At 43.9% G+C, this 24502-nt stretch overlaps 2 protein-coding genes across 5 annotated transcripts in view; one reads left to right on the plus strand and one right to left on the minus strand.

The window, feature by feature from the left end:
• Nucleotides 1–4630: 4630 nt before the first annotated feature.
• Nucleotides 4631–9649, minus strand: LOC143164483 (voltage-gated potassium channel KCNC1-like). 3 transcript variants are annotated; one of them, XM_076347133.1, is made up of 4 exons: nucleotides 9557–9649; nucleotides 7189–7727; nucleotides 6860–6958; nucleotides 4631–6574 (listed from the first exon to the last, which is right to left on the minus strand). In XM_076347133.1, the coding sequence occupies exons 2-4, from the start codon at nucleotides 7678–7680 to the stop codon at nucleotides 5771–5773; spliced, it is 1395 nt and encodes a 464-aa protein (XP_076203248.1). In that variant the 5' UTR covers nucleotides 7681–7727; nucleotides 9557–9649; the 3' UTR covers nucleotides 4631–5770. The 3 variants fall into 3 exon arrangements, 2 of the variants coding, with proteins under 2 accessions (XP_076203248.1, XP_076203246.1); XM_076347131.1 differs by lacking the exon at nucleotides 6860–6958; XR_012996083.1 differs by lacking the exons at nucleotides 6860–6958; nucleotides 7189–7727 and having other exon boundaries at nucleotides 6524–6574.
• Nucleotides 9650–12883: 3234 nt separating this feature from the next.
• The window catches only part of LAS1L (LAS1 like ribosome biogenesis factor), a 39284-nt gene continuing 27665 nt past the window's right edge, over nucleotides 12884–24502 (plus strand). The window contains exons 1-7 of one of the 2 annotated variants that reach the window (XM_076347135.1): nucleotides 12884–13089; nucleotides 13800–13925; nucleotides 14114–14183; nucleotides 15403–15484; nucleotides 16523–16720; nucleotides 18604–18650; nucleotides 21871–21980. In XM_076347135.1, the coding sequence (XP_076203250.1) occupies nucleotides 12893–13089; nucleotides 13800–13925; nucleotides 14114–14183; nucleotides 15403–15484; nucleotides 16523–16720; nucleotides 18604–18650; nucleotides 21871–21980 (830 nt within the window). In that variant the 5' untranslated portion in view covers nucleotides 12884–12892. The remainder of the gene's footprint in view (nucleotides 13090–13799; nucleotides 13926–14113; nucleotides 14184–15402; nucleotides 15485–16522; nucleotides 16721–18603; nucleotides 18651–21870; nucleotides 21981–24502) is intronic. The other variant, XM_076347134.1, reaches the window with a different exon arrangement.

The following is a 24502-nucleotide window of genomic DNA, read 5'->3' on the forward strand; positions in this document are numbered from 1 at the left end:
ACAGTTACCAGCTCCCCAGCAGGGCCAAAGGAGCAGGTCATAAGCATGGATAAGCCTCAGTAAGTTCCTTTGTTGGGCTGCGCCGGAGTCATCAGGGAATTGTCCTACAAACTGCTCTTATGGTGGATAACACCAGCAGGCAGTAATGCTTTTCCCTTATCACTCACTAAAGCACAACTCCTCGCAGTACTCCTCTTGCTTGGGAAAACTGCATCTAAGGGGCTCCACAAGAGGGAGAGAAGCATGGTCTAGAGAGGGGAAAGGACTCTCATCTGCTTTGGCAAAGCTGTATTGCCAAGAACAGGCCCCTTTTCCCCATCGCTTTTGCACTGTGTGAAGCTGTGTTGGTGTTTCCCAGTGACAAGCAACTCCTCATCCTTCCACACTGGGGAGCACTGGGAACATGAAAGGAGGGGGAGCTGTATCTATTCCATGCTGATTCAGAGGTCAGTGCAAGTTAGCAGCACTGGTCAGCATGCGCAAGGGAATTTCCTGCTGGAAAATCCTGAGCTGTTTTGCAGGAATGTGTTTTTACTGATATTTTCATGAAAGAAGTCAAAAGTGCTCTTTGTCATACGATTTAGTTTTAGGTAATCCTGCGAGGAGCAGGGAGTTGGACTCGATGATCCTTATGGGTCCCTTCCAACTTGAGATATTCTATGATTCTATGAAAAGTGTTTTTTTTACTTTCTGATGAATAAAGATGGAAGGATTTTGATGAGCTAAAAATGCCTCATTACATCTTTCTTATTTTGGACATCTATATTAATACGTTACTGTGTTTGCACATTAAACACATACAGATGTTTTCTCTTGTTTTGCCTTTATTGCAATCAAGTGGTTTTACTGAATCAAAATGAGACAATTTGGTATTCTCAAAGTGATTGTTTCACTCTGGACCTACCTGGTGATCACTGGACCGTGTGACCCTAGTAACAGTCACTGGACGTGATCCTGACCCTGGTCTGCAGATTCGCTTCTTATCACCACAAATTTGCCTCATGATGAGGAGTCTTGGTTGAATTTGGCTGCCATCTCTGGGTCTGCCCTGTTCACCTCACCTCACTTGGTACTGTGTAGCTGGGTCCTGGCTGACAAGGACCCTGCTCTGGTGGTTGTGTTTTTGTGCTTCACTCCTGGCTCCCTGACGCTTCAGGAGCTGCTGGTCCCCACTGCATCCTGACAATCTAATTCTTAAGAGGTATCCAGTTTTTGACTTTTTATTCTGATTCAGAATAAAAGCATATTACTAACTGTTGGGATCCTATGTGGGATGGGAATCCTCACAAAGTCCGCTTTCACTGTACATGAAAGACTCTTACCTGAATTCCATTTGGGTAGTTAATACTGTAGCAAAGAACGCCTTGTAATGTCCAATGCTCTAGTGACTGGGAAGTTGAAGGTTTGGGTGGGGGCAGTGCACTGATGTAAAATGCCACCAGTTTCTCCTGTTCTCTATTGTGAATCCAGGCCTTCTCAATACCGAAATCTGCTACAGGCTTTTTCACAGTCTGCTGTCAAAGCTCGTATCCTCTCCCCTTTTTTCAGGAAGAGCCTGCCATGCCCTCTGTAAGGGTTGTCTGTCCATGGCCCAGCTATGAAAAAAGTGACAGCACAGCAGTCAGGTTGACATGAACAGCCTGTGCTGGGAAAGTATTTCCTCCATGATTTCTAGCTCCAGGACTCATCACCAAAGGCTGTTTGCTGCACTGAGCTGGTGGCAGATGAGCTTGTGCGTTAAGGATTGTTTCATCCTTGTGCTTACCTTCACCTGGGAGCATGACCTCTTCCCCCTGTTTTCACCCAGCTGCTCCAGCACAGTAAGGCTCAGAGAGTGTCTGCACTGCGTAGCTCAGTGGTCTCGGGACGGGGGTGCACATACTCAGTGACACAACTACACTGGGTACAGTTGGTGAGGTGCCAGTAGCGAGGGGCTGCAGGGGGTCCTCTGTGAGATGAGGCCAGGGGCTGCCCTGTGCCAGACACAGGCAGTTCCAGCTGGTTACAGTGGACCCACCGCAGGGCACAGCTGAGCCTGTCAGCCAAGCTGGTGGTGGGAGGAGGTAGAAGAGTCAGGAGTGAAAGAGTAAAGTTGAGTCCAGAAAAAATGGGGAGGGGAACCATTAATTTTTGGTTTTGTTTCTCACTATCCGAATCTATTTTAATTGGCAGTAATTTAATTTTCCCCAAGTCGAGTCTGTTTTGCCTGTGACAGTAATTGGTAAGCGATCTCCCTGTCTTATCTCGACCGACAAGCTTTTCCATCTTATTTTCTCTCCCCATCCTGTTGAGGAGGGGAGTGAGAAAGCAGCTGCATAGGCATCTGGATGCTGGCCAGGGTTAACCCACCTCAATAACATGTCATTGACCAGTCCCAGACAGGGCTACATAGCATGCGATCAAATTGTCTGCAATGTGCTTAGCTGTGGTATTAGCAATTAGCAACCTGGCAAAAGTGTGTCCCATCTGCCAGTGCTACACAAGCAGAAGAGCTTGGCCAGGATGCTGTGACTGCTCAGGCTGTCCCTGTGTATTCTACTCTAGGACATGGGCTGAGGTGACTTTTCAGGCACAAATCCCCAAGATGGTCTTGAGAGCAAGCTAGACCCATGCTTTACTGACCACATAGACTCAGATATCCTCAGAGGCCCAGACTGAGGATGCCTGAAGGCCCAAAGGAGCCTGGATTCAAGAGCAGATGCCCTAGTATTGACTACCAGGGGAGTTTCACACATAGATGTCAGTGAAACCAGAGGAGTACAACCACTCCTCACTGCTGGAGCTGAATTAGTCCTGCATCCATACATATGCTTATGAATGCCACAGCCTGGACACATATCTAGTTTGGGGTGAAGGCAGACAACAGGAGGTATTAAACTTTGAAAACAGTACTGTAAGAACTTTCTGTTTGCATTCAAGTGATCCAGATGACCTTGTGGCAATGGGCTGGGCAAATAAAACGACCACCTATCTTGGCAACACCTCTATCTTGGAGCAACTTCTCTTTGCTTTGAGGTATATGTGAAACACACCCTAAGGATTAGGGAAGTCGCAAGTACTTTAGAGTCTCCTGCAGGACAGTCTGTGATCTATGCCCTTCCATTTCAACACAGTTGCCTTCTGGTGTTTTCACAAATGACAGCTATAACTTAAATCGTTTTTTGAAAACCACTGATCTTATTTTCAGCTCTGAGATATCTGTTCTCCAAACCTTCAAATCCCTAACCCTAGCATGGAGATAGTTTTATGATTTATATATTATTAACATACAGAAAGCTGTATTTCCACAGTATCTTCTGGTGACTGGGCAAACCTCAAAAGAGGCAACTCCAGCATGTAGCCAAGATAATAATTTCTGTCTTTGACACCTTGAAACTCAGCTAGATGATTATTCTCTGGAGTGAATTATATCATTCATCGCACTGTTCTCTAAGTTAAGTGTATTTTTTAAGTCATTATTTTCCTTATAGATATAGCACTCTCAGAAAATGAGACTCTTTCTCCAAGGATACCATAACATCTACATTACGAAGATCATGAGCAAGGCATTGAAATCCAACTAAAGCATGGCAACGCTTCATAGATGATGATTTTCCATATACTGCTCTTTAACAGAACAACAACTATTGATCTAACTAATTCTGCTTGCCACCAACTCCATGCAGGTTTTTTGAGTTTAGAGCACATATTCTTCCTCTGATAAACCCAGTGCTGAGTTCTCAGCAGGGTTAGATCCTTTGATCCAGAGGAACTACAGTTCCTCTATCACATCGACAGTGACTTAATGTTGCTGCCGTAACTGCTGTTTTTATGACAAACAGGAGTGGACACTAACTGATGTGACAGGAACATACATTTGGATCTAAATGGAGTCATGTTACAGAGAGCAGTGTAATACCCTGTTCTGATGTTCACATTGTGCTTCTTGTGCAGAAATGGGACTGCCATGTGTATTTAGAGAACTCCCTCTTCTGGGGGCAGCAGTGAAGGCTGCTCTCCTCAATTGCAGAAAATCTGTCTCCTGTGAAGCATCTGCTGAAAAATGGATGTACACCAGTGGAGCTGGCTAAACAGAGAAATAAGCACTGCAACATTCTGAACCACCTCCTAACTTCGCAGCCAGTAAGATATAACTGTTCCAGTGGATTTGACCTGGATTTTTAAAATGGGGTCATGGCCTATGATTATATCGTGGACCCTTTCCCAGACTGGGGAAAACTCGAGAACAGGCCTGGTAAATCTCTGTTAAACTGTTGCAATTAATATGAATTTCCAAGAAGACTATATATGTCCACAGAAAACATAGCACCACTTCAATCTAATTAAGAAAAATTCCTATGCACCAGCATGCATGGCTTTACCCTGCTCACCCCCTCCACTCTATGAATAGCAAAGGTGGGTGCAGGAGAACACCTAGACCTTCCTTCCACTGCCAGGGTGTCTCAAATTTCTCATGCACTTTGTGCCTGAAATGTTTGCAGTGCTTTTTCTTTCTCCTTAGACAAAAACTAATTCATTGTAATTGCATTGGAATAGAGGGAAGTTACCTGATGTTTCAATAAAAATAAAGCAGCCTTAAAATGCCATCCTGAACAGAAAAATCATAGTGACAGACAAAACTTAATCAAAATGGCAATTAAAATACAGCCTTAATGAAATTTAAATACATAAATGTTATTGTATACAGACATTTTTACTTACTAAACAAAATAATCTTAGCATATCATCCTGCTATAAAAACAATGGGTGTGGATTTTTTTTCATATCTCAACAATATTTGTTATTTCAAAATTAAACATAGGTAACAATTAAGACTATCCAGTTAAAAGATAAATATTCCTAATTTATATCTATGCCTTAAGAAAGTAAATGGCATCAAAATTATATTGAGTACTGTAGATTATGTTCTTCCTTTTGAACAGCAAAAACCATATAGGTATTTTGGCTAATAGCTAAGTGACTTTGTTACATGAAAATCAAGAACTGTTGAAATGTGTTGATCCACTGGAAGTGTCCAATGAAAGTTTGATCTCACTGAGGTCAAGGAAAGGTTGCCATTGACTTCAGCAGAGCCAAAAAGGATTTGCTGTCAGAGGGCTGCCTTGCCACTACCCGAATGCCACAGCAATTCCTGTGAGCCCAGAAAACAGGTTATCAAACAGTGGTCGCTCTCAGGACCACAGATATTCAGTTCAGCCTGCTGCCTTCTTTACATCAGTGTGTGAGCAGAGGCAAATCAGAGGTACTGGCTTGTTCAGGTAAAATGAGTAAACAGAACATCGTTAAAAAAAAACCAAAACAAAACCATGCTTCCTCCTCGCTGTCAGAGCAGGACTGTGCACAAATCTTCCTTCCCAGCATGCAAAATGAGATTATGGTCTGTCAGGCGATGGAGGGCATAGCTAGCACCATGGGTTGTATGCCAGCTGAAGGAATATGCTGTGGCACCTGGTCATGGAACTGGGCTATGTGGTGTACATTCAGCCTATAATGCAGCATCACAGCCTGTCTCCAAACAGCTAGATGAGAGAAACTCTGGCATGTAAAAGAGCATGGGATGAAGTACAATATGGGAAAGACCCATGGGATTCAACAGGTCTGATCAGTTGTGTATCAAGTACTGCAACCTGAGGCCTCACCAATGGTTTGAAATATGCTAAGGCAACAAGTAAATGCAGTAAGAACTACTTGCACTCCCTTCCCACCAAAGGGAATAAAACACGCTGAAGGGTTATTGCTAAAGGCAAAGGGGAACAGAGGTTCTGAAGTGTTAATGTTTCTTGCTCCTTTTCAGCTTCTGTTTGAAGATAGCAATGTCATAATAGCTTTTAAATTTCACCAGGAAAATGGGTATTGGGATGATAATAGTTAACATGCCGAATACCGCAGCTAAGGCTGCCGTCACTTGGCCAACTGTGGTGAGAGGGATAATATCTCCGTAGCCCACCGTAGTGAGTGTGATCAAAGCCCACCAGAAGCAAACAAGAATGTCAGTGAAGTGCAGCTCCCCTGTGTAGGAGGGATGGCTACCCAGCAACTCGCCATAGAAAAAGAGAGCGCCAAAGAAGAGGGTCTCAAAGGCCAAAATCATGAGCAGGATGCAAATCTCTCTAAGGATAGACTTGAGGGTGTAGCACAAAACCCTGAGAATCAGTGGCGTTTCTATCAGCTTGGATATCTTCAGGAGTTTGAGGAGATAGACAATGCGAACAAAGCCCAACCAAAGCCCCAGGCTTGGCATTCTCTGAATCTGCCCAGCCACAAAGAATTCAATATAAACTGGGAAGAGAGAAAGGAAGTCAGCCACATTCAGGGGATTTTGGAAGAACAACTTCTTGTCTGGGCAGAAACAAAATCGCACAGAGAACTCAAAAGTAAACCAGAGGACACAGAAAAGCTCCAGATGAAGCAAGTAGGCAGCCTGGTGGTAATAGGGTTCATGGTCGTCATGGGAGACCTCAGAATAGCCAACAGAGGTGAAGTTAGCAGTAAAGAACTCAAATTGTGCCTTGGTCTCCTCACAGAATATGATGACAATTCCAACGATGAACAGCAGAGAAGCAAAAGCCAAGCACTGCAGTGGGAAGAAAGGGCACACATGCAATTAGTCCAACAAACAAGTATCGCATAACCTCACTGCCCCACCACAACCCCAGGATCCCCTCCACAGGCACAGTACAGTCCTAGACTAATCTTTCTCAAATCACCATTGTTTTGCTCACATGGAGTGCATCTTCTCCTTCCAGATTTGAAAAATAAGAGAAGACTGTAGTCAAAGAAAAAAACACCTGAACTCCTACATCAGAGTTTGTAAGGAAGGGGAAATGTCTGACAGCTGGAGTAATGCGGACAGACTCACACTGAGGGCCTCTTCAGCACTAAATGTTGGCTCCAGAAATACCAGCAGCACAGAAAACATCCTTTGCAGTCTCTGACTTGCGGTTGTTGTTCTGCATGCCTGACATTTTAAAGAGGCATGGGGCATGCATTTTGTACAGAGAACAGGGACAAGAAGAGGAGAGAAGAAGGAGGTGTCTGTTAATGAGAAGAGAGAATTTTGTTTTCTTTTTCAGTCTGGGACTCAAAGCATACTTATCAAAGCTATGAACCCATTAGCATTTTTCATGGACCCATTCCAGTAATCCCAAAGGACACAGGCTGTATCCATCTCTCCACATATAGTATTACCTTAGCACTGAAAGAGGAAAAGGGTTTTTCAAATATAGACCAAATCTTTGGCTGCCACCTGGTTCGCCAGCTGAAATCCCTTCTTTCTGTCTGGACTATGAGGCACTGGTCATCAGTCTGTTCATGTTCATCCCAAATGTTAAACTCCTCTGGCTGCACCTCTTTGTTATTCAGTTTCAGCCAGCAGCAGGATGCTAGCTGTGTCTCATTTACTTCCCAGAAAGCCAGCTCTTCTTCTAAGACTGACCTACAGGTATCAATGGGGCAGTGGAAATGTTTGGTCCTATAATAGTTCAACACGTAGCTGAAGATCTCAGCATTCCTATCAAAAAAGAACTCTTTGGTGGTGGGATCATAGTCGTAGATGCTTGGGGCATTGGGCTCTGTTAGGCTGCACAGCTTGGTCCCTGGGAAGGTCCGGAGGGTGCTGCTGTATGTCTCATATCTGACTCCCCCAATATTCAGGATGATTTTTTCCTTGGAGCCTTCCATCTGTGAGGGAGGAGGGAGGTGCAAGTCCTCATAGGCTCTTGTTTATCCTCAGTCAAAAAGAGAAGAACACAAATTAAAAGAAGTAAAGTAAAGAAAGTTTTGGAGCAAGAAGGTTTTCCAGGGTACCTCATTCCAGTGCTTTTAAAGCACATTTTGTACCTGAAACCTGTGTCTCCTATAGGGAGGAAGGCACTTTTGCCATTCCCCATCATGTTCAGTGCCTGTTTCTAGACTTTGCTCCATGGCCATATTGTCTGAGCACTTTTCAGGAGATGCATCAAACAAAATGACAAACATCTGGTTTGCATTGCTCGCTCTCTCAGCTTCTCCCCATGGGGACAGAGCACACAGTCCAGAGTCTGTTTCACCATATTTGTTCATACACTGTAGATAATCATTGCAACAAACTCATTTGAGGTAAAGTTCTCATTCCCAAGACATTCCTTCCACTCTCTCTCCCCTCATCTAGTTCTTCTATCTCCACCTCCAATTTCTTTCTCCACAAGCAGTTTCTTGCAGAGACCTCCATGTGCTAAAGAGGTAAAACAGTCATCAACAGCTTATTCTTCAAACAAGTCTTTAAACATAATCTCCTGTGTTGAGCCTGGCATAACAAGTTTAACAAGAGACCCTGCTGCCCGGTGGGAACATTTAGGTTGTCTGAGTTATGCTTTTTCCTTGAGTCTTCTCTGTACAGAGTCCCACTGAGCCAAATCACCTTTCCCTCTGCAGGAAGCTGCTCCTTACCTGGAATCTATATGCAGGATTCCTGGACTAGACAGAAATGCAGAACAACATACTGCCTCCTCCTTCAGGGCTGGCTGACATCTTAGAATAGCACCAGAACCTGCTGCCAAGGTCTCTGGCATTGGAAAGCATGTTCAGTTGCTTATTTCCTGTAATACATCCCCTGTTTTGCTCTTCAAAATCCAAAATACCTGGGAGAAACTCAAGCCCTGCTTTATGAACATTATTCTAAGAGGGGAGGGAAACCAAGGAACTCTGTAGCCTCAGGAGCACGTAGGAGAGGTGCAGAATAGGGTCAGGATGTTCTTGAGAAAGTGACTAGGGCTGTCTTTCACCCACACGTATCCACTTCCGACTGTCTGTACCCCTCCATTTCCTCTCCTCCTGTGTGTTCCTACACATTTCCATCCAACCTCCTCTTACGCCCTGCATTTCTAGTTCTGGCCCTTCTCTTCTTGTAACAGAGCAAGCCTGTTGTCTTTCCTGCTTGGACTTTCTTACCCAAAGATGGCTGCTCAGTGTGCTGAGACCATGCACACAGAAATTCCAGTTGCCCCTCCTCCCTTTTTTGCAGAAAGTGCTGAGCATGGGAGTCACAGGTCACTTCTGCAACAAACCTTTCCATTCAGGATCAGCAGGGAAACATGCCCTGCACCAGGGGAGACTCCCAGAAGTAAAGAACTACATACAGCACCTCATTCAGCTTTATCAGAAAAGGCTGGAAGCTGCAGCTTGGTCACACACTCATGGCACAAGAGAATTACTGCCCATCTGCTGACCTTGACAATCCCAGCATATGTGAGGCTTGATGCAGCTTCACCATAAAACTTTCACTAACTTCAAGGAGAGCAGGATTGAGCACAAGGACTAAAAGTGTGCGGGCATTGCTTAGTACTTGCCGCACAGGAATCCACACAGCGTGATTCTAAGCAGGTTAGAGTAATTCAGCACTCAGAAAATCTGGAGATACATTATTGGCCTCTGTTGCCTAGCTCTCTAAAGAGCACAGTGATTTTTGAGACCCCAGCTAAACTTGCCTTTATCTGCTTAGAATGCCAGATACCTCTTGCTCAATCATAACAATCCCCATGTGAGAAATGAGCCAAGAAGTGCCATTTCATATTCTTACCTTGGTGCTATTGCAGCAACTCTGCAACCAGAAGAAAGGAGAAGAGACTGGGAAGAACAGAGACAAATTCAGTGAAAACAGGATGTTCGATGGCTAGTCTCCAAAGCTCAAGTCTCATAGATGCCAGAAAACAAAACCAGCCAATAGCACTGAAAAGATGCAGAGGCCCCCCTCCCTTGTTCTCTGCCCTATCAGCAGTCGCTCTCCCCACTCCAGGGAATAATACTCAAACAAGAAGGGAACAACTGCCAGGCCAGATATGCTCTGACTACTCTGCCACCCACTGCTCTACTAACAATCTCAAAGGGCCATGGTGTTTGGGAAATACATGGAGTTCAAAGGTCTTAGGACCAATTAGAGATTAAACTAGCAAGCCACAGAAAGGCCGACAGAGCATGGTTCTTTCTTGGCTGCACCTTATTCAAGTTTGAGTTAAAAAATAATATAGAAAACAACAGGAGCAAACAAACAAACAAACAAAAACACCTGACCTCCCATCTTCTTGTCACACTCTCTCCTTTTTTGGTTTAAAGGGCTTTTTCTTCATTTCTAGATGACCCAAAGCTTAATCTTTTGCACCCACTGATTTTAAATGCATTTTTTTGTCATTGATTACTCCAGGAAGAAAGTTGGCACATAGCTGTTAATCCCAGTCAAGAAAGGCATGCTGCTTATGAAATTTCCTTTCAGCTGACATTCCAAGGCCGTTTCTAGGTATCACCTCAGCTTACTTCAAACTGTCTGGCAAGGAAGTAGGAAAAGGAATTTCCTTATTCCCAGCACGAGCAAGACTATTCAGGAATGCTCTGGGGGCTTCCTTTTCAGTCATACAAATGAAAAGCAGACTCATGTCTCTTTAGAGGAAGTATCACATTTCACCTGCTGGATTTTTCATTTTAATCAACTACCTACATTACCCTGACACACTGAAATCTCTTTTCTTTTAAAAAAAAGGTCTTCCATTTAGGCTTTTTACCTAGATAGCAGTCTGGTTCTTCGCTCTTCATTGGCACTTCACTTGCACGTGCAAGTAACCTCACTCACCCTAACCATCCAGATTCCCAAAGTACTACAGGGACATCACAGACAATCCTGGCCTCTTCTCTCAGCCAACACCACAGCAAGGCTGCAGAAACTAGAATGGCAAATTGCTGCCAATCTTGTGTGGGACATTCTGGGCAACAAGCAATCTTTGCCCATTACCTCCCAATTCTGTACTGAGCAACCTTGTACCCAGACATCACAAGCAGAGCAACAGCACAAGCATAATTTCCCATAGATCCAGACTCTGAAAGCACACGAAACATGTGAAATCTATGCTGGTTCAGTCCTTGCTCCCTTCCATCTCTATAACAGACACCAAACTCTTCACATCTTTCTCCTTCTCCACAGAGAATAAGAATGAAAAATACTCCTTTAAATTTAATTTCTGGTATGTCTCTGAGGTTCTGGAAGCAGGTGATCTGATCAAGTTTGATGCATCCTATCTGTTCCACAGCACTGCAGCATTTGCCGCTTTTTACATCTACATTTGCATTTACAACCTTTGCACTGCAGTTGATTTCTGAAACCCAGAAATAATCTGGCAAGCAAAATGACACATAGTGTTCCTATGCTCTGAATAAGACCCTTTGATTGCAGTAAACAGCTTGTCCTTTCAGAACATTTTTTTAAGCAGATGAAAAGTGCAACTCCATTTCCAGAGAACAGGGCCTTATTCCAAGTTTTCTCCCTGCCTCATATCTTCTGAGAATTCACTTTCACAGTATGAGGCACTGCGGGAGTTTGGCAAAGAATGTCAAATCCGTTCCCTCAACCTTACACTTCTTTTGAGTAATGAAACTCGTTTCAATTTGGCTTACATTTATTAACACCAAAGAACAAGGCAGACTTTTTTTGGCGGGAAGCAGGGGGGAGGAGATTGAAGCTGTAATGAACTGAGGCATTTTTCAAAGATGGTATTTTAACAGAACTCATTCAGCATTTCTTTCCTATAATCTTTGGTATTTAACAAAATAAATATTTTGTACAGGGCAGAAGTTCTATCATTTTTTCCCATTCACTCATATTCAGATGCACATGGTCTCAACTATGCACTCAGACATACCCATGTTAGTCTAAATTAGGAGGGGGCTTCGTTAACTGCATTTGTGCTAGAATATAAGAGGAGTTTTAGCTTTCCAGTATAAGCATTTCTTCAGATAATGTTCATAAAAAGCTGGTGAGGATGATTAACAGTTTTGCAAACAAAATCTTGCTTTGGAATATTGAACAAAAAAGCTTAAGCTATCCTAAAGTCCTGACAGCCTTGGGGAAAGACCAAGCTACTCTTTAGGTGCTGGAGATAGCACCAGAACCTACAGGCTTAGCTTTTCTACTAGCAAAACCAGTGTAAGTAGCTTCTGTGGACTTCTACCTCCAGTGCTTTCTTCCCACCCCATATTTCAGTTCTACCTCCTCTCTGACCTCTAACACAAGTGTATTCCTGGGATTACGCAAACAGACCAGTGAAAAGAGAGGTTTAAAAAAAAAAGCCTCCAAAAATAAGGTGATTTATAGCCTGGATCATTTATTGGTTCAGCCTACTGCAAAAACCTATAAAATGTTGCAACTGGAAAGAAGAGCAGTTAAGTCCTCTGCAAGTGCAGATACATACAGCCAAGGCTGGAAGGCCAGGGGCACTGAAAGCATCTGTATGATATGCGCTACTTTAGTCAGGAGAGCTGCCTCCTCCCTCTCCCTTTAGGCCCATGATGGGCCCTGCCTTCCCAACAGCGCTGAGTTCAGTAAGGTCATGCAGCTACAGCATGAAGCCCTACATTATCCAACTGCCTTCACTTCTTGCCGTGGGGACTGTGTTCCACATCCCACCAAGTCCAGCATCCTGTCCTGAAGTCCTCTGGCCACCCTTCCTCACACCGCTCTCTTCACCCTGACCCCAAACGTATCTCATCATCCTCCAGCTCCCCCCAGCTACGTAAGGGGAGAACACGGCTATTCTGCACCGGCCTCAAAACACCCAAGCCCCTTCTGGCCGTGGACCACCCTGCAGCGAATCACTGGAGGAGACCCCCCTACACTTGGGAGACGAGTCCTACAGCCTTCGGGCAAACCGGACGTTCCCACGCGGTCCGAGAAACCCCGCAGGCTCACAACGCCCCACGGCCAGCCCTGCAGCCCCTAGGCAGCCGCCACCACCCGCCCCGGAAGCAGCCCTCGTACGCCCCGCCTCAGGGCGGGGAGCGGAAGCTCGGCGCAGGCTCGGCGCCGGCTCGGCGCAGGCTCGACGCGGGTGGGTGGGGCGTAGAGAGCGGCGGCAGCGTGGCGGGCAGCGGCATGGCGGGCCGCGCGGAGCTGGCGTGGCGCCGCGGGCGGCGGTGTTTGTCCCCGGCCCGCAAGCGGCTCAAGCCGCTGCGGACTGTGGTGGCATGGAGGGGCAGGGCGGAGTGGGACCAGGTGATGGTGGGGCTGTACTGCGGCGACAGCCGGCTGCAGCAGGAAGCGCTGGACCGGGTCTCGGCCTGGAAGAGTCGGTACGGGCCGCACACCGCGGGCAGGAGCGCGCTGCGGCACTGCGGGGCCGGCGCTGACTTATAGGCTGCCTCCTTTGTCCCTGAAGCGGCCTTGCCGGCTCTCCGCCCCAGGCTGCTCCCGACGCTCTCTGTCTTGGGCCCGCAGGGCGCCCGGGACCCGGCCACAGCTCCCCGGTGCTGCCCCGCGGCCGGGTTGTGTGTGCGAATCGCCGGTGCTGCTGGGCAGGCGGCTCCGTCTTGCAGGGCGCCTTCTTCATGCAGTAGGCTCCGGGCATGTAGCTCATGCGAGGAGTAGGCTGACGCCGTGGGCACCAGGGGAGGCAGAAGCCCTGCATGGCCGCAGCTTCACAAACTGGTTTCTCAAGGCAGATTGCTGCAGTGAGCATATCCAAGGCCCCCAAATCACCTTATTCTGTTTGTGTGGCCCCTGCTGCATCCATACACAAGACCAGTCTAGGCATGGCATCTTGTATTGTGTCTGTGCTTAGCATATCAGTAAGTACTCATTTAACATATGCTTAGGAGTAGCCATGTAATCACTCTCTTCCAAATAAAAGCCTTCTGGAAAGAGCCTTTGTTGCTGTCTTTCTGCATACTGTTTCTCAGGCTGTTGTGTACCCCAGAGCACAAAATGTAGCCGGAAAGCCACGCTTTTTGCAGAGGGGGTGTATTCTTGTGAGACTGCTCACCTGTTTTTCCTTTATCTCTAGGTATGGTCCCAAAATGCCTCTCGCAGTGGATTGCACCGCGGAACTGATTCGTTGCAAGGTCCTGGATTCATCTGGCAGATTGAAGTCGCATGAGCTCATCCTCTCTTATGGGCTGGCTCTTGTAAGGTAGGGGGCTCTGAAGGCCTGTGTGCTGTGAGAGAGACCTGGACAGATAGCATTATTCAGCTGTCTTAATTTCACTTTGCATCTCTGGGACCACAGTGTTGTACAGCACGTGGGGGATTTGTCTCTGGGGTTGCAAGTTTCTCTGCAGCTCTTGATAGTCATTTATCTTTTCTGTAACCTGCATGCAGGTTTGTCAACTTGATCACAGAAAGGAAACAGAAAATGGTCAGCATTCCTCTGAGACAATTAGCCAGAGAGGTAAATATTTAATAAGAGTTACTCGATAACTTATGTATATACAGAGAGCGTATGCATTGTCTATTAACAGCACTGCGTGGAGGGAGTTGGGGGGAGTCATTCTTTTGTAACCAAAATAATGGATATAGATGCCAGTTCTTTCTAACTGCAAAGTTTTAAAGAGGCTTGATGTAACTAGATCTGAAACTTTGTTCTTTAAAGTCAGATGAGGAGTAACAAAGGCTGATGATCATTAAAACATTTTGTTTCAATCGTGTGATCAAAAGTCTTGATTTACATGTAAATAGTCCCACTTGACATATACACCACACACTTTTGTTTCTTAGCTACTGATATATGGAAAAAGAGCTAAATCTATGGTTTATAATTTCTAGTCTTTGACAAGCAAGGTTATACATAAAAAGCACTTAATCGCATTTGCAGGCATTTTCATCTTACGTCCCTCGCTTGAGGTGAGCTTGTCCACTTCTGTGTGGAGGAGGGGAAGGTTCAAGGTGTAATTGTAGTAGCAGGACCAACTTGAGTCCTTTTATTGCCAGCTGCACTGAGCATCTTATCTGGGTCTGAACAGCAAGTTTTGAAAGTGAAGAACAGACAGTATTTGAGACTCTCCTATATATGCAGCCTTGTCTGGGGCCCCTATGTGAGAATGAGGAATTGATTTTTTTTTTTTTTTTTTTTTTCCCCTGGGTTTTTAAGAAAGGTGCTGCTTCTCACCTGTTAAAACTGGTCAAGCTTAAAAATAGAGGTCTTGCATAAAGTTAGTTGTCCTTAGGAAAGTTGCAAAAAATTGCGTGCAACTTAAGAGTGTGTATGGTTTGAGTATTACATATGCTATGATTTGTATCTTTGATATACAAACTGTCATCCAGAATGTTTCATCAGTTTAAATATAGTTTAACTGCTTCTCAGTATCTCATTAAATGACACATAGCACCTCTGTCTAAAAAGACATATGTTGTTGCAAGTAATGTTGAAGAACTTAAACTGTAAAATCCCAAGTTTGTATGGATCCTAGGGCACAGGAGGAGTGGGATCAGAGAGGAGGGGATCTCAGCCCACCCTTGAAGTGGGAAGCTGGGAAACTGCGGTGCAGGAGTGGCCCGGAAGAGGCTGTTCCCACCCAGGCAGAGGTTCTCTGCAGCCTTGCAGGGCTGCCATACAGTTGTGGCATGATGCAGTGGGAACTGTGGGGTAATGCCTGTGGCTGTTCTTCCAGGTGGATATCCCCATCTGGGTTGTGGATCTCCGTCATGAGCTGACTCACGGGAAGCTGCCGCGGCTGGCTCTGTGCCGCAAGGGTGAGTGCTGCCAGCGGGCGGCATTGGGAGGGCCCAGCCTGAGGTGCGCTCAGGGTGGCAATGCCAGTGCTGCAGGCCCTGAGGGGAGCACCCCTCCCTCCATTTTGGGACGCTGCAGGGCAGGCAGCGGACTCGTCCTGGCAGGGAGAGTTGTGGTGTGAGACACCAGGAGGGTTTGCTGCTGCCATGTGTGGGTAGCTAGCTGAACTGCGTCCGGTGGCTCCAAGCTGTGGTGCATCACAGGGCAGGTGTTCAGAGACTTTCTCCTTCCCTTGGAAAAAAGCACTGGGAACAATAGTTCAGCCCTCTTGCTTCTTTACAGCACAGGAAGTTCATCTCGGGGAAAGAGGTAAGTGCTTTTCCTGATCATTAGAGGTACCTGAGACTCTTAAAAAAAATCCCATTTAGGGAGAAATGCAGTAGGTACTGCAAGCCTGGATGAATGACCAGCTCATGGCATTTGAAGGGATTCCTGGGAATTTTGGGTTAAGCACTGAGGAGCCAGTTAAATAACCTTCAGCTGGGTCCTTAGATTGAGTTGGATAGTGGAATAGTGATGGGAGAAAAGGGGTTTTCTTTCTATTCTATTCTATCCAATGTATGCGTAGTGTAGTCTCTGCATAAAAAATGAATGTTATTGTTATAGACACTATGTTGATCATGGTGATACTAAAGAATTGACTCATCTTCTCATCAGAACACCACTGCTGGGACTTAGTTTCTGCTTAAATTTGGCCTAGCTTGAGTGAGGTGCAGTGCTATAGCAGTGTCCAATCTTTTTTATTGCCAAAAAGACAGTGGGTGGGTTACCAGGCCTGTGATGCTGGGTTGTGGGGGGTTTTTTGTTGTGGTTTTTTGTTGTATGTTTTTAAAACTCGTTCACCTTTTCATTAATGGACTTGCATGTGATTTCAGGGTTTGTAACTTGTTAACAGCATTTTTTCTCACAATGCAAGTTAGCAATCTGCCACCTATATTATTTTTTTCGATAACAAAGAAAACCTCACTGAGAAGAGAATGTTTTCTGTTCTCCCTTAGGTTGTGATGTTGTCCTGGACTGGCTACGAAAGACATATTGGAGCCGTCAGCTGGGCAATAATTTGTGTGAAGAAAGTGAGGATGAGAACGAGGAAGAGGAGCAGGAAGGGGTGGAAACAAATGCAGAGTTGGACAATGATGCATGGGAGATTCGAACCCCACAGCATGAGGCCTGTCAGAAACACAAGGAATTCCATGGTAGGTGTCCCTACAACAATAGCAGTTAGGAGGATTAGATATGTCCCATGCTAGAGAAAGCAGTTTAAAAGTGTTATCTTCTAGCCCTGACAATGTATAAAGACATACTTTCAGCTCAGGTTTTGGGATTCCTCTTTGGGCCTTGGTGGATTCTTGGGGTGACTGACTTTTTTTGGTATTAGTTCACTGAATTTGTAGCATAAAATCTTTTACTTCTATCAAATATGCAGTATCCTAATCAGTAGCAAAAGTTATACTGGGATGGTTTAGGACCAAGCATTGTAAAAGTTAGTTGTAGTGTCTTGCCAGCCACAGTTTTGGTATTGAAGCCACTACTGACATAGAAGGCTGTGATCCTTTTATAGACCTCAGAACTCTGTAGATTCATAACCTGAGCAAGAGCAGGATAAAGGCAGTTCAGCCAGTTTCAAAATACTTCGCACGTGGACAGAAAAATCACTAGCTGCCAATAGTATAAAAAAAAAAAATCACAGGTAACTCAACCTGGACATAATCTAAGATACAAAGTGCAAAACAATGGGAAAACTTTGGTAAACTGTTCCAGTGGTTGCTTTTTCATCACCAGAAGTCTTTGAACCCAAAATAAGGAGCTTTTCACAAAGTGGATTTCTAGTTTGAATGACTTACTGGAGGAAACGGGAGTTAAGATTAGATGGCTGGTCTGTGAGTTTGAGGCATGTGAGGTATCAAACAGCAAAACCAATTAGTCATAATTTTTTCTGACAAAACATGGCATGCTTATAGGGAGTAACTTGCCCAACAGATTACAGCAGCCCAATCCAAGGTCCAGAGAGTGTGCAGAAATGCTGAAGTGACCCCTATTGCTCCCTGGAAGGTCACACTAGGTGACTATAATGATCTTTCTGGCTTTAGGAGCTATAGATTTGTTGCAAGTCTTTACTAAATTCCTTTATAACACACTCATACATAGATACAGTAGAATATATTAGCTCATTTGTTGTGCACTTTGAGTTTAATACAGCATTTATTAGAACAATCCAAACCTAGAGGCAGTACTAAACTTTGGAATGCAGCAGCACTTACCACTTTTCTTGTCAGACCATATGTCTGGGCTTCTGTCTGACTTCTGTTGAATGAGATCCAAGCATGTGCTATTCCTTCCTCTCCCTGGCTACCCTAAAAAAAAAGAACACCCCACCCCCAGTTGCCGAAAGTTGCAGAATGATACAGTAGATTCTGTGATTTATATGTCCAGAGTAACGGAATGGCAATGGTATATCAGTCCTACAGTTCAAATGCATGTGAAGTTTATCTAAGCTGATACTGGGTGGTGGGCATCCTGATAGCAGGTGACAATGACACCTGAATGGTGAAGTATTTTGAAAGATGGTGCTATTTCAGGTACAGTAAAAGTGGTCCACAGATAGAGAAAGGACATTTCATGTAGACAGTAAATTAAACTTTAATAAAGTCCCGTAAGGATGTGGTTGGTTTGCAAATAGCCACAGTGCTGTTGCAACAGATTTAAAATGCAAGTATAAGGAATACAAATATGCATCAGAACATGAACTGCCTATGGGAACAATTTCTTCCTAAACTGATCTATTTAGGGATTTTTTTTGAGCTGTCTGGATTTATCCAACTTGCCTGTCTTTGGCCACTGTTAGTGATAAAATACTGAACTCCTGGTTCAACCCCACGATAAAATTTATGTTGCTGGAAAAGTCTGGGAGCTGTAGGAGCCTTCAGAGTGTTGTCTGAATGAAAATTTATGACTTCATTTGACTGGTGTCTTCCCTGAGTGTATATTCAGCAGAACTAAGCAGCTTGCCCAGATACAAAATTCCCTTATATAGTTGATCCATTCCCTGTTTAAACTATATATTTATGTTTATTTCTAGAAAAAGTCAGAGATGTGCTGATATCCTACAAGAATGAGCAGTTTCGGGTAAGTGCAGCCTGATCATCAGCACTTTCGGTTCTCATTTCCTGCTTGGGGCAATAAGCCTTCTCTTCATTCTTGTCCAAACTGAAGAACTGGTGCTCTTGGCCAGGCCTCATTTGAAATACCTGAGTGCTAGCACGACTGAGTTGCTGTGCCAGGAGTTTATTTCATATAAGTGCAGGGATCCCTTTTTTCTCCCTGTAGCGTCCTCCCACAGTTAGAATCTGTCTAGAAGCGTCAGTGATACAGAAGCAGTATTTGTATCAGTGTTGCAGAGGTGGCAGTATGCCAGTGTCCACAGTGCTACCAGTGCTTGCCAGATTGTGTACTCTTGCCTAAAGTAGTGCTGCCGTCTAGTGCATAGCCCATAGGGGACCTGTGACTGGTGCATGTGCCGAGGGAGGCTTGGTTAGTTCCTTGTTCAGATACCTCTCCTAGTGTTGTCATACATGGCTTGCTAAAGTAAAGCTTCACTGCAGAGAACGAGCAATTTGAGTTGTGATGGTTTCTAATGCGAACACTTTGTTCATGTTTATAAATAAGTACTTGTTGGAGATCCCAAGTCTTCCTTGTCCAAGTGGATAGCGCTCAGTTTGTTTTTGTTCACCCTAGTGTCTCTGGAAATTGAGACCTGTCATTCAGAAGTCATTAGCCCATGTTTTCTATCATCCATCATATACTTTTGCAGTGGCCCGGTGGCTGAGGTGCTGCAGTTCAGATTTGTGAATAATTTGCCCCAGAAATCTCTCTCTGCTCAGCTTCCCCTTCTTAATAATGGGATAGTTCTTAAGATGTGTTGAGAGCTGGGTTACAGACCCTGTAAAATGTCTTTGGATATGACCTCACCAACATACTATTGTTATTGGGGAACTGTTCTTACTTTTATTTCGATTAATATCATTAGGGGCTAAAGGAAAAGGTGTTCTAACATTCCAGTGAAGTGTAGACTTAATCAGCAATGAGAGCTAGGGTCAGGAATTTTATTGAAAATGAACATCCAGTTTTCTTCATTGTCTTGGTTTTGGAGTATATAACGTGATTCTCCTTTGTTCATCCTTCCCTTTCTGTAGTTGGTACTGGCTTATTGTATGTTTTGCATTGCATTGTAAAGGAGACAAATTGATTATATGTGGTGAGTGACCTCTTAACATATTAGCAGAACAGAGGGAAGTATTTCAAACTGAATAGGAAAATCCAACTTCAAAATTTAAACTGGCCAGGGTTGAATGGGAGAAAGGAGTAGTCAGTCAATCTCTAAAGAGTAATTTCAAAACTTTTGTTTCGAAGCTCGTGTGAAATTTTCCTTATCCCATCGAAATGGTGTAAATACAGGCTGAAGAGTAAACTCTATGTTATATGCCTCAATTTAATTGAATGCTGCATACTGTGCTTTTGAAATGTCTCTGTTCACCCTGTAAGGCTGCCTTTCTTATTCAATGATTTCCAGTGGTGCACATCTAAGTCTGGCAACTGTGACAAAATACAGCTGAATTGTGGAAAATGAATGCTCTGTAGATACATGTGTTGCGGATATAGCTTCCTTTTAATATATCATTTTTGCCACTCTGAGGTACACTGAGTGACGGTGGGCAAAGGGTTTGCCAAGATCTGTCAGCGGCAATGAGTGTTACTCCTTGTGGTTTATATGTGCAAGTTCTTAACTGAAGTTTGTCTTTAATAAAAAACATAATACTACTTTTATGCATTAATAACTGTTGCCAGTAATTTGAATAGATGCAAGCATATTGGTCCTTTGTTGGCCTCTGAAACTCTGTTCTGTACAACAGTAGACCTGTAATTTAAAACTGGTTACAGCTGATAAAATCTCTGAAATTTAGGAAAGGATTGAAAAAAATGACATGGGCTTGTTCTTCTGCTCTTTAAGGGCGGATGGTTTGGTACATCCAAATAACTTCTTAACCATGACAGCAATTGAATGTTCCAGATATCAAATAAATACTACCTGAAGCTTTTTTTAGGCTTATATTTGAACACTTACCCTGGGTTGGCATAGCAAGAGTGGTACAGTATCTTTGCTACTTTCCCTGCAGGGACTCTGCTGTGAGTCTCCCTGCATAAATGTATAGTCTGTCTTTAATCTTTTTCATGTAAGAAAGAGAATCACTTATACTTAAGTCATCTTTATAACAGTGTAACTGTACAGTCTCTGATCCAGATACTTCTCTAGCTATTTTGTTAACTACTTATTATACTTAAAAGTTTATATAAATCTGTAAGGTGTAAATTAGGCCAAAATAAGCTCTGTTGTGGGTGCTGTATACTTTGTTGTCTGGTTGTTCGTATGGGTAGGCTAGAGGTTCTTTAGTCACTTTAGGTCGTGTCTTTATACTTGATTTGTCATCTAAAGTATCTTTTGCATGCAGCAGTAGCTTTGCATATATAGGTTAAGAGAGCTAATCACAGTCCTGAAAATGACACCTTGGTTTTCCAGTCTCATTTTACATTACATTCCTACCTGGCAGGAAAAATAATTTCTTCTTTTCTCTCAGTAGTTATCGTCTTCCAAAAAGAATCTGCTGGATACTTGTTGGTGATGTAACATGCCTCATGCCACTATTTTATAGAAGGTGATGATGGTAGAATTGCCACTTGGGTAGGTTGTGAGCATAAGTAGAAGGCATGTCTTACCTTGCTGGACAGACTCAGATAAGGTATATATCAAACCAAGGAATCACTAACTTTCAGAGGAGTACTAACCTCCAATATTTTGTCTTCCATTCTTGGTACAACCTGGTAGTCTGTTTTGTGTATGGCTCTTACTCATCAGGTGCTCTCAGCTGATTACAGGTTGCCTAGATGGTTGTGCTGATCTGACATTTTGATCTACTGTATGCATAATATGACTGGCAAAACCTTGTCCTGAGTAGGCAACCTCATCCCCACCCCACATGTGGAGTTTATGATTCAAAATGAGTCTGTCCTGGTTTGTGCTGAAGTCGGGGAGAGCAAGGTTTAGAACCAGAATGAGTATGCCAGGACTGTGACTCCTTGGTGCTGCTGCCTTTTTAATTCAGGCCTTTTCCAAGTATGACATGGCTTATATAAATTTTTAATATACCTCTACAAAGGGGAAGTTTTGTGAGTTTTTTGAAGTGCTGTTGATGAAGTACGTATGGCATGTGCATCTTCTTTTCATAGCAATACCTTTCTGTTTGCATTGGAGCATATTTTCTGTTAATGCTTGGATTCTTCCTTCACTCAGGTTATGCAGACTGTGCATTCTGTTTCGAAGTCTCGAGAACTGTGGTCTGATTCCTCTTCAGAAGTGGACTGGATTTTGGCTCAGATCAAAGACCTGATGCAAGAGAACAGGTACATCTCTGATAAGGAACTGAGGTGAAAGGTACAGTGCAGAGCTGGGCCTGTAGACCTGTTGCACTACCTTTTCACCGTGTTGTTCAGCTGATCATGGAGAAAGCAATTGGTTGATTTTCTCAACATCTTTGAGGACTGAATTGTTAATCTGTGTCAATAAGTAATGTTTCCTGTGCCAGATGGTCTCCAAGGTGTTGTCCCTGACTTAGTTGTGCTGGCCCCAAGGCGTGTCAGCATCTTCAAAAGCTCTCCCAACAACCTTGTGTAGACTTTGATTTCACAGTAACCTTTAGAATTCTTCAAAATTGCAAGACAGTACTTGGCCTCTTCTATACTTTCTATCTTTCTATTACTACAGAGCCTCTAGGACCCAATGTGTTGAGACTTTATTATTACTATATAAATTTGCATGAAGATCTTGTCCCACTCTGAGAAACATAATCAGTGTAAGTCTGTAGAGAGGAGAGAGTATCATGTTACAGATACGAGCTATAACTCCTGATGGTTTGAATATAAATATATATGCCATACAAGCTGCTGATTAGTTTAAGAAGTTATCAGATGTTGTGCGAGAAGAAAACCCTGAGGAAGAGACTTACACCTTAGTGGCATTGCCCATCGGCTGCTGAGCATGGAGTAATGAGCAAGAAGGCATGAAGATTCTGTAATGAGAAGCATAACTTACTAAACACGGGACTTCTATATCACTTAAACTGTCTGTTGCTAGATGGTTGGAAGGTACTGGTGGAAGCAAGCCATCGCGCCTACCTGTGATTCTGACACTCTCCCTAAGCATCCTCTGTTAGCCACTATCAGAACACAAATGGATATTTGTTTAGTTTATGTTATGTTTTATCCTATTAGTTTATGCCTGTGCAAAACTTAGCTTTCCTAACAGTACTGTCCTATATATGATCAAATATATATACGATCAAAACAAGTACTTAATTTGGAAAATACTGTGCTTTTGATTCGCTTGCTGTGCACTGACTCTGCAAAACATGCTTGTGGTATCCCATGAAAGTGTGTTAAATCACATTCTAGCAGTTCTTTGTCATCATCTTTGTATGTGTCAACTCTTGCTATTTGTCCCATGCAGCTGCACAAAGTACATTCAACCCCGATTGTGTGGATTTCCAAAAGAATCAAGAATCTACTTCATCTATCAAATTTAATCTTCCCCCAGAATACTCAAACTTAGAATTTAGATGCTAGTGACTGTATTTGTGGCCTTTGAGGCACCAGTGTTTCAAAGTTGCTGTCCTCATCAAGTTGTGAAATACCATGTGCTGGGGAGTGAAGAGGAGAGTTGGGGCAGCTTCATTTTTGAAACCCTTAGAACTGATGGCATATTTGAGAATACAAACACTTGGAATGCCCAGCCAGTTCCCAGGGTTCTGCAATGCTTGGTTTTTACTACTAGCACAACCAAACCATGCTAACATTTTTCCCTTCAAATAATCTCAAGCTTCTATCTTAAGCACATCACACTGTATCTTTATATATTTCATGGGCAGTTCTCAGAAGAACTCTTCAGGCTGAATTCACCATCTCAGCAGTGCCTAAACTGTTCAGAATGGACAGCAAGTGAGTGGGATGGGATTCTGAGGCAGGGCTGTCAATTAAACCTTCACTAATGTGCCTGTCTGTGTACTGGCTGGAGGGCAGGTGTGGGGAAGGGAAACCTCTTTGGAGTTCTGTTAGGTGAAAAGACTACGGCACATGATGAGTTTTATAACATATGATCCTAATCTGGAGCCGCTGCTGACCCAAGAGTGTGCAGTAAAAAGGGGAATCTCTAGTCTCTCTTCAGAAGTAGTAACTTTAAAACAAACTAACAGAAAAAAAACCCCAACCCCCCTAATGTCAATAGCCAGTTTTCTGCTTTGCAGAGGACTGAATGTCTCCAGAGCACTTCCCAACTCCAGGATAACTGGTAGCAGTCTGACTCGAAGTGGTGCTTGTGTACAGCATCAACAGTTACTAACAGTTATCACAGCTTGTCATAACAAGCTTTTTCTGCTGATAAGCTTGGTTATATTTTTCCCCTTGCTTCTAAAGGGTGCTCCTGAGCAAATAGCAAATACTCTGAGAGCAGCATAGTGGGGGGAGCCTGTGTAGGCCTACTTGTGGTGCATCTGGCCAGTGGGCAAGTAAGCAAGAGTTTGCTTTCCTGAGATCAGCCTGGCACCTCTGAGACAGTTTAACAGGCTTGAATTCAAGTGCGCCTTTAAGCTGCTTGAATCTGGTTCAGTGGAATGCTGTTCTGTACAGGGTGCTGTCACCAGAATGTGGCAGCCTTTTTTGCATTACTGTTTCTACAGGAAACTCTGATCTGGCAGATGTAGAGAAGACTTGAAAAGTAACTATCCCACCCCCAACACCACCTCTAGCTTGGAAGGAGTCTGTCCAGTTGTTACGTTCTGTTAAACAGCTGCTGCTAGTCCAAAAGTGCCTGTGTGTGAATCTTTTCTTCTGAAAAGCTGTTATTGTGGATGAGAAGTTACGATGCTTCAATG

The sequence above is a fragment of the Aptenodytes patagonicus genome, chromosome 9 (genome assembly GCF_965638725.1).
Source record: "Aptenodytes patagonicus chromosome 9, bAptPat1.pri.cur, whole genome shotgun sequence".
In the NCBI taxonomy this organism is placed as follows: Eukaryota; Metazoa; Chordata; class Aves; order Sphenisciformes; family Spheniscidae; genus Aptenodytes; species Aptenodytes patagonicus.

Coding starts and splice junctions, on each gene's coding strand:
- LOC143164483 (XM_076347133.1), bottom strand. CDS start 7,680: ATGGAAGGCTCCAAGGAAAAAATCATCCTGAATATTGGGGGAGTCAGA. Junction 6,959..7,188: donor TTTCCTCTTTCAGTGCTAAG/GTAATACTATAT, acceptor TTAAAATGTCAG/GCATGCAGAACAACAACCGC. Junction 6,575..6,859: donor GTGCTGAAGAGGCCCTCAGT/GTGAGTCTGTCC, acceptor TTCCCACTGCAG/TGCTTGGCTTTTGCTTCTCT.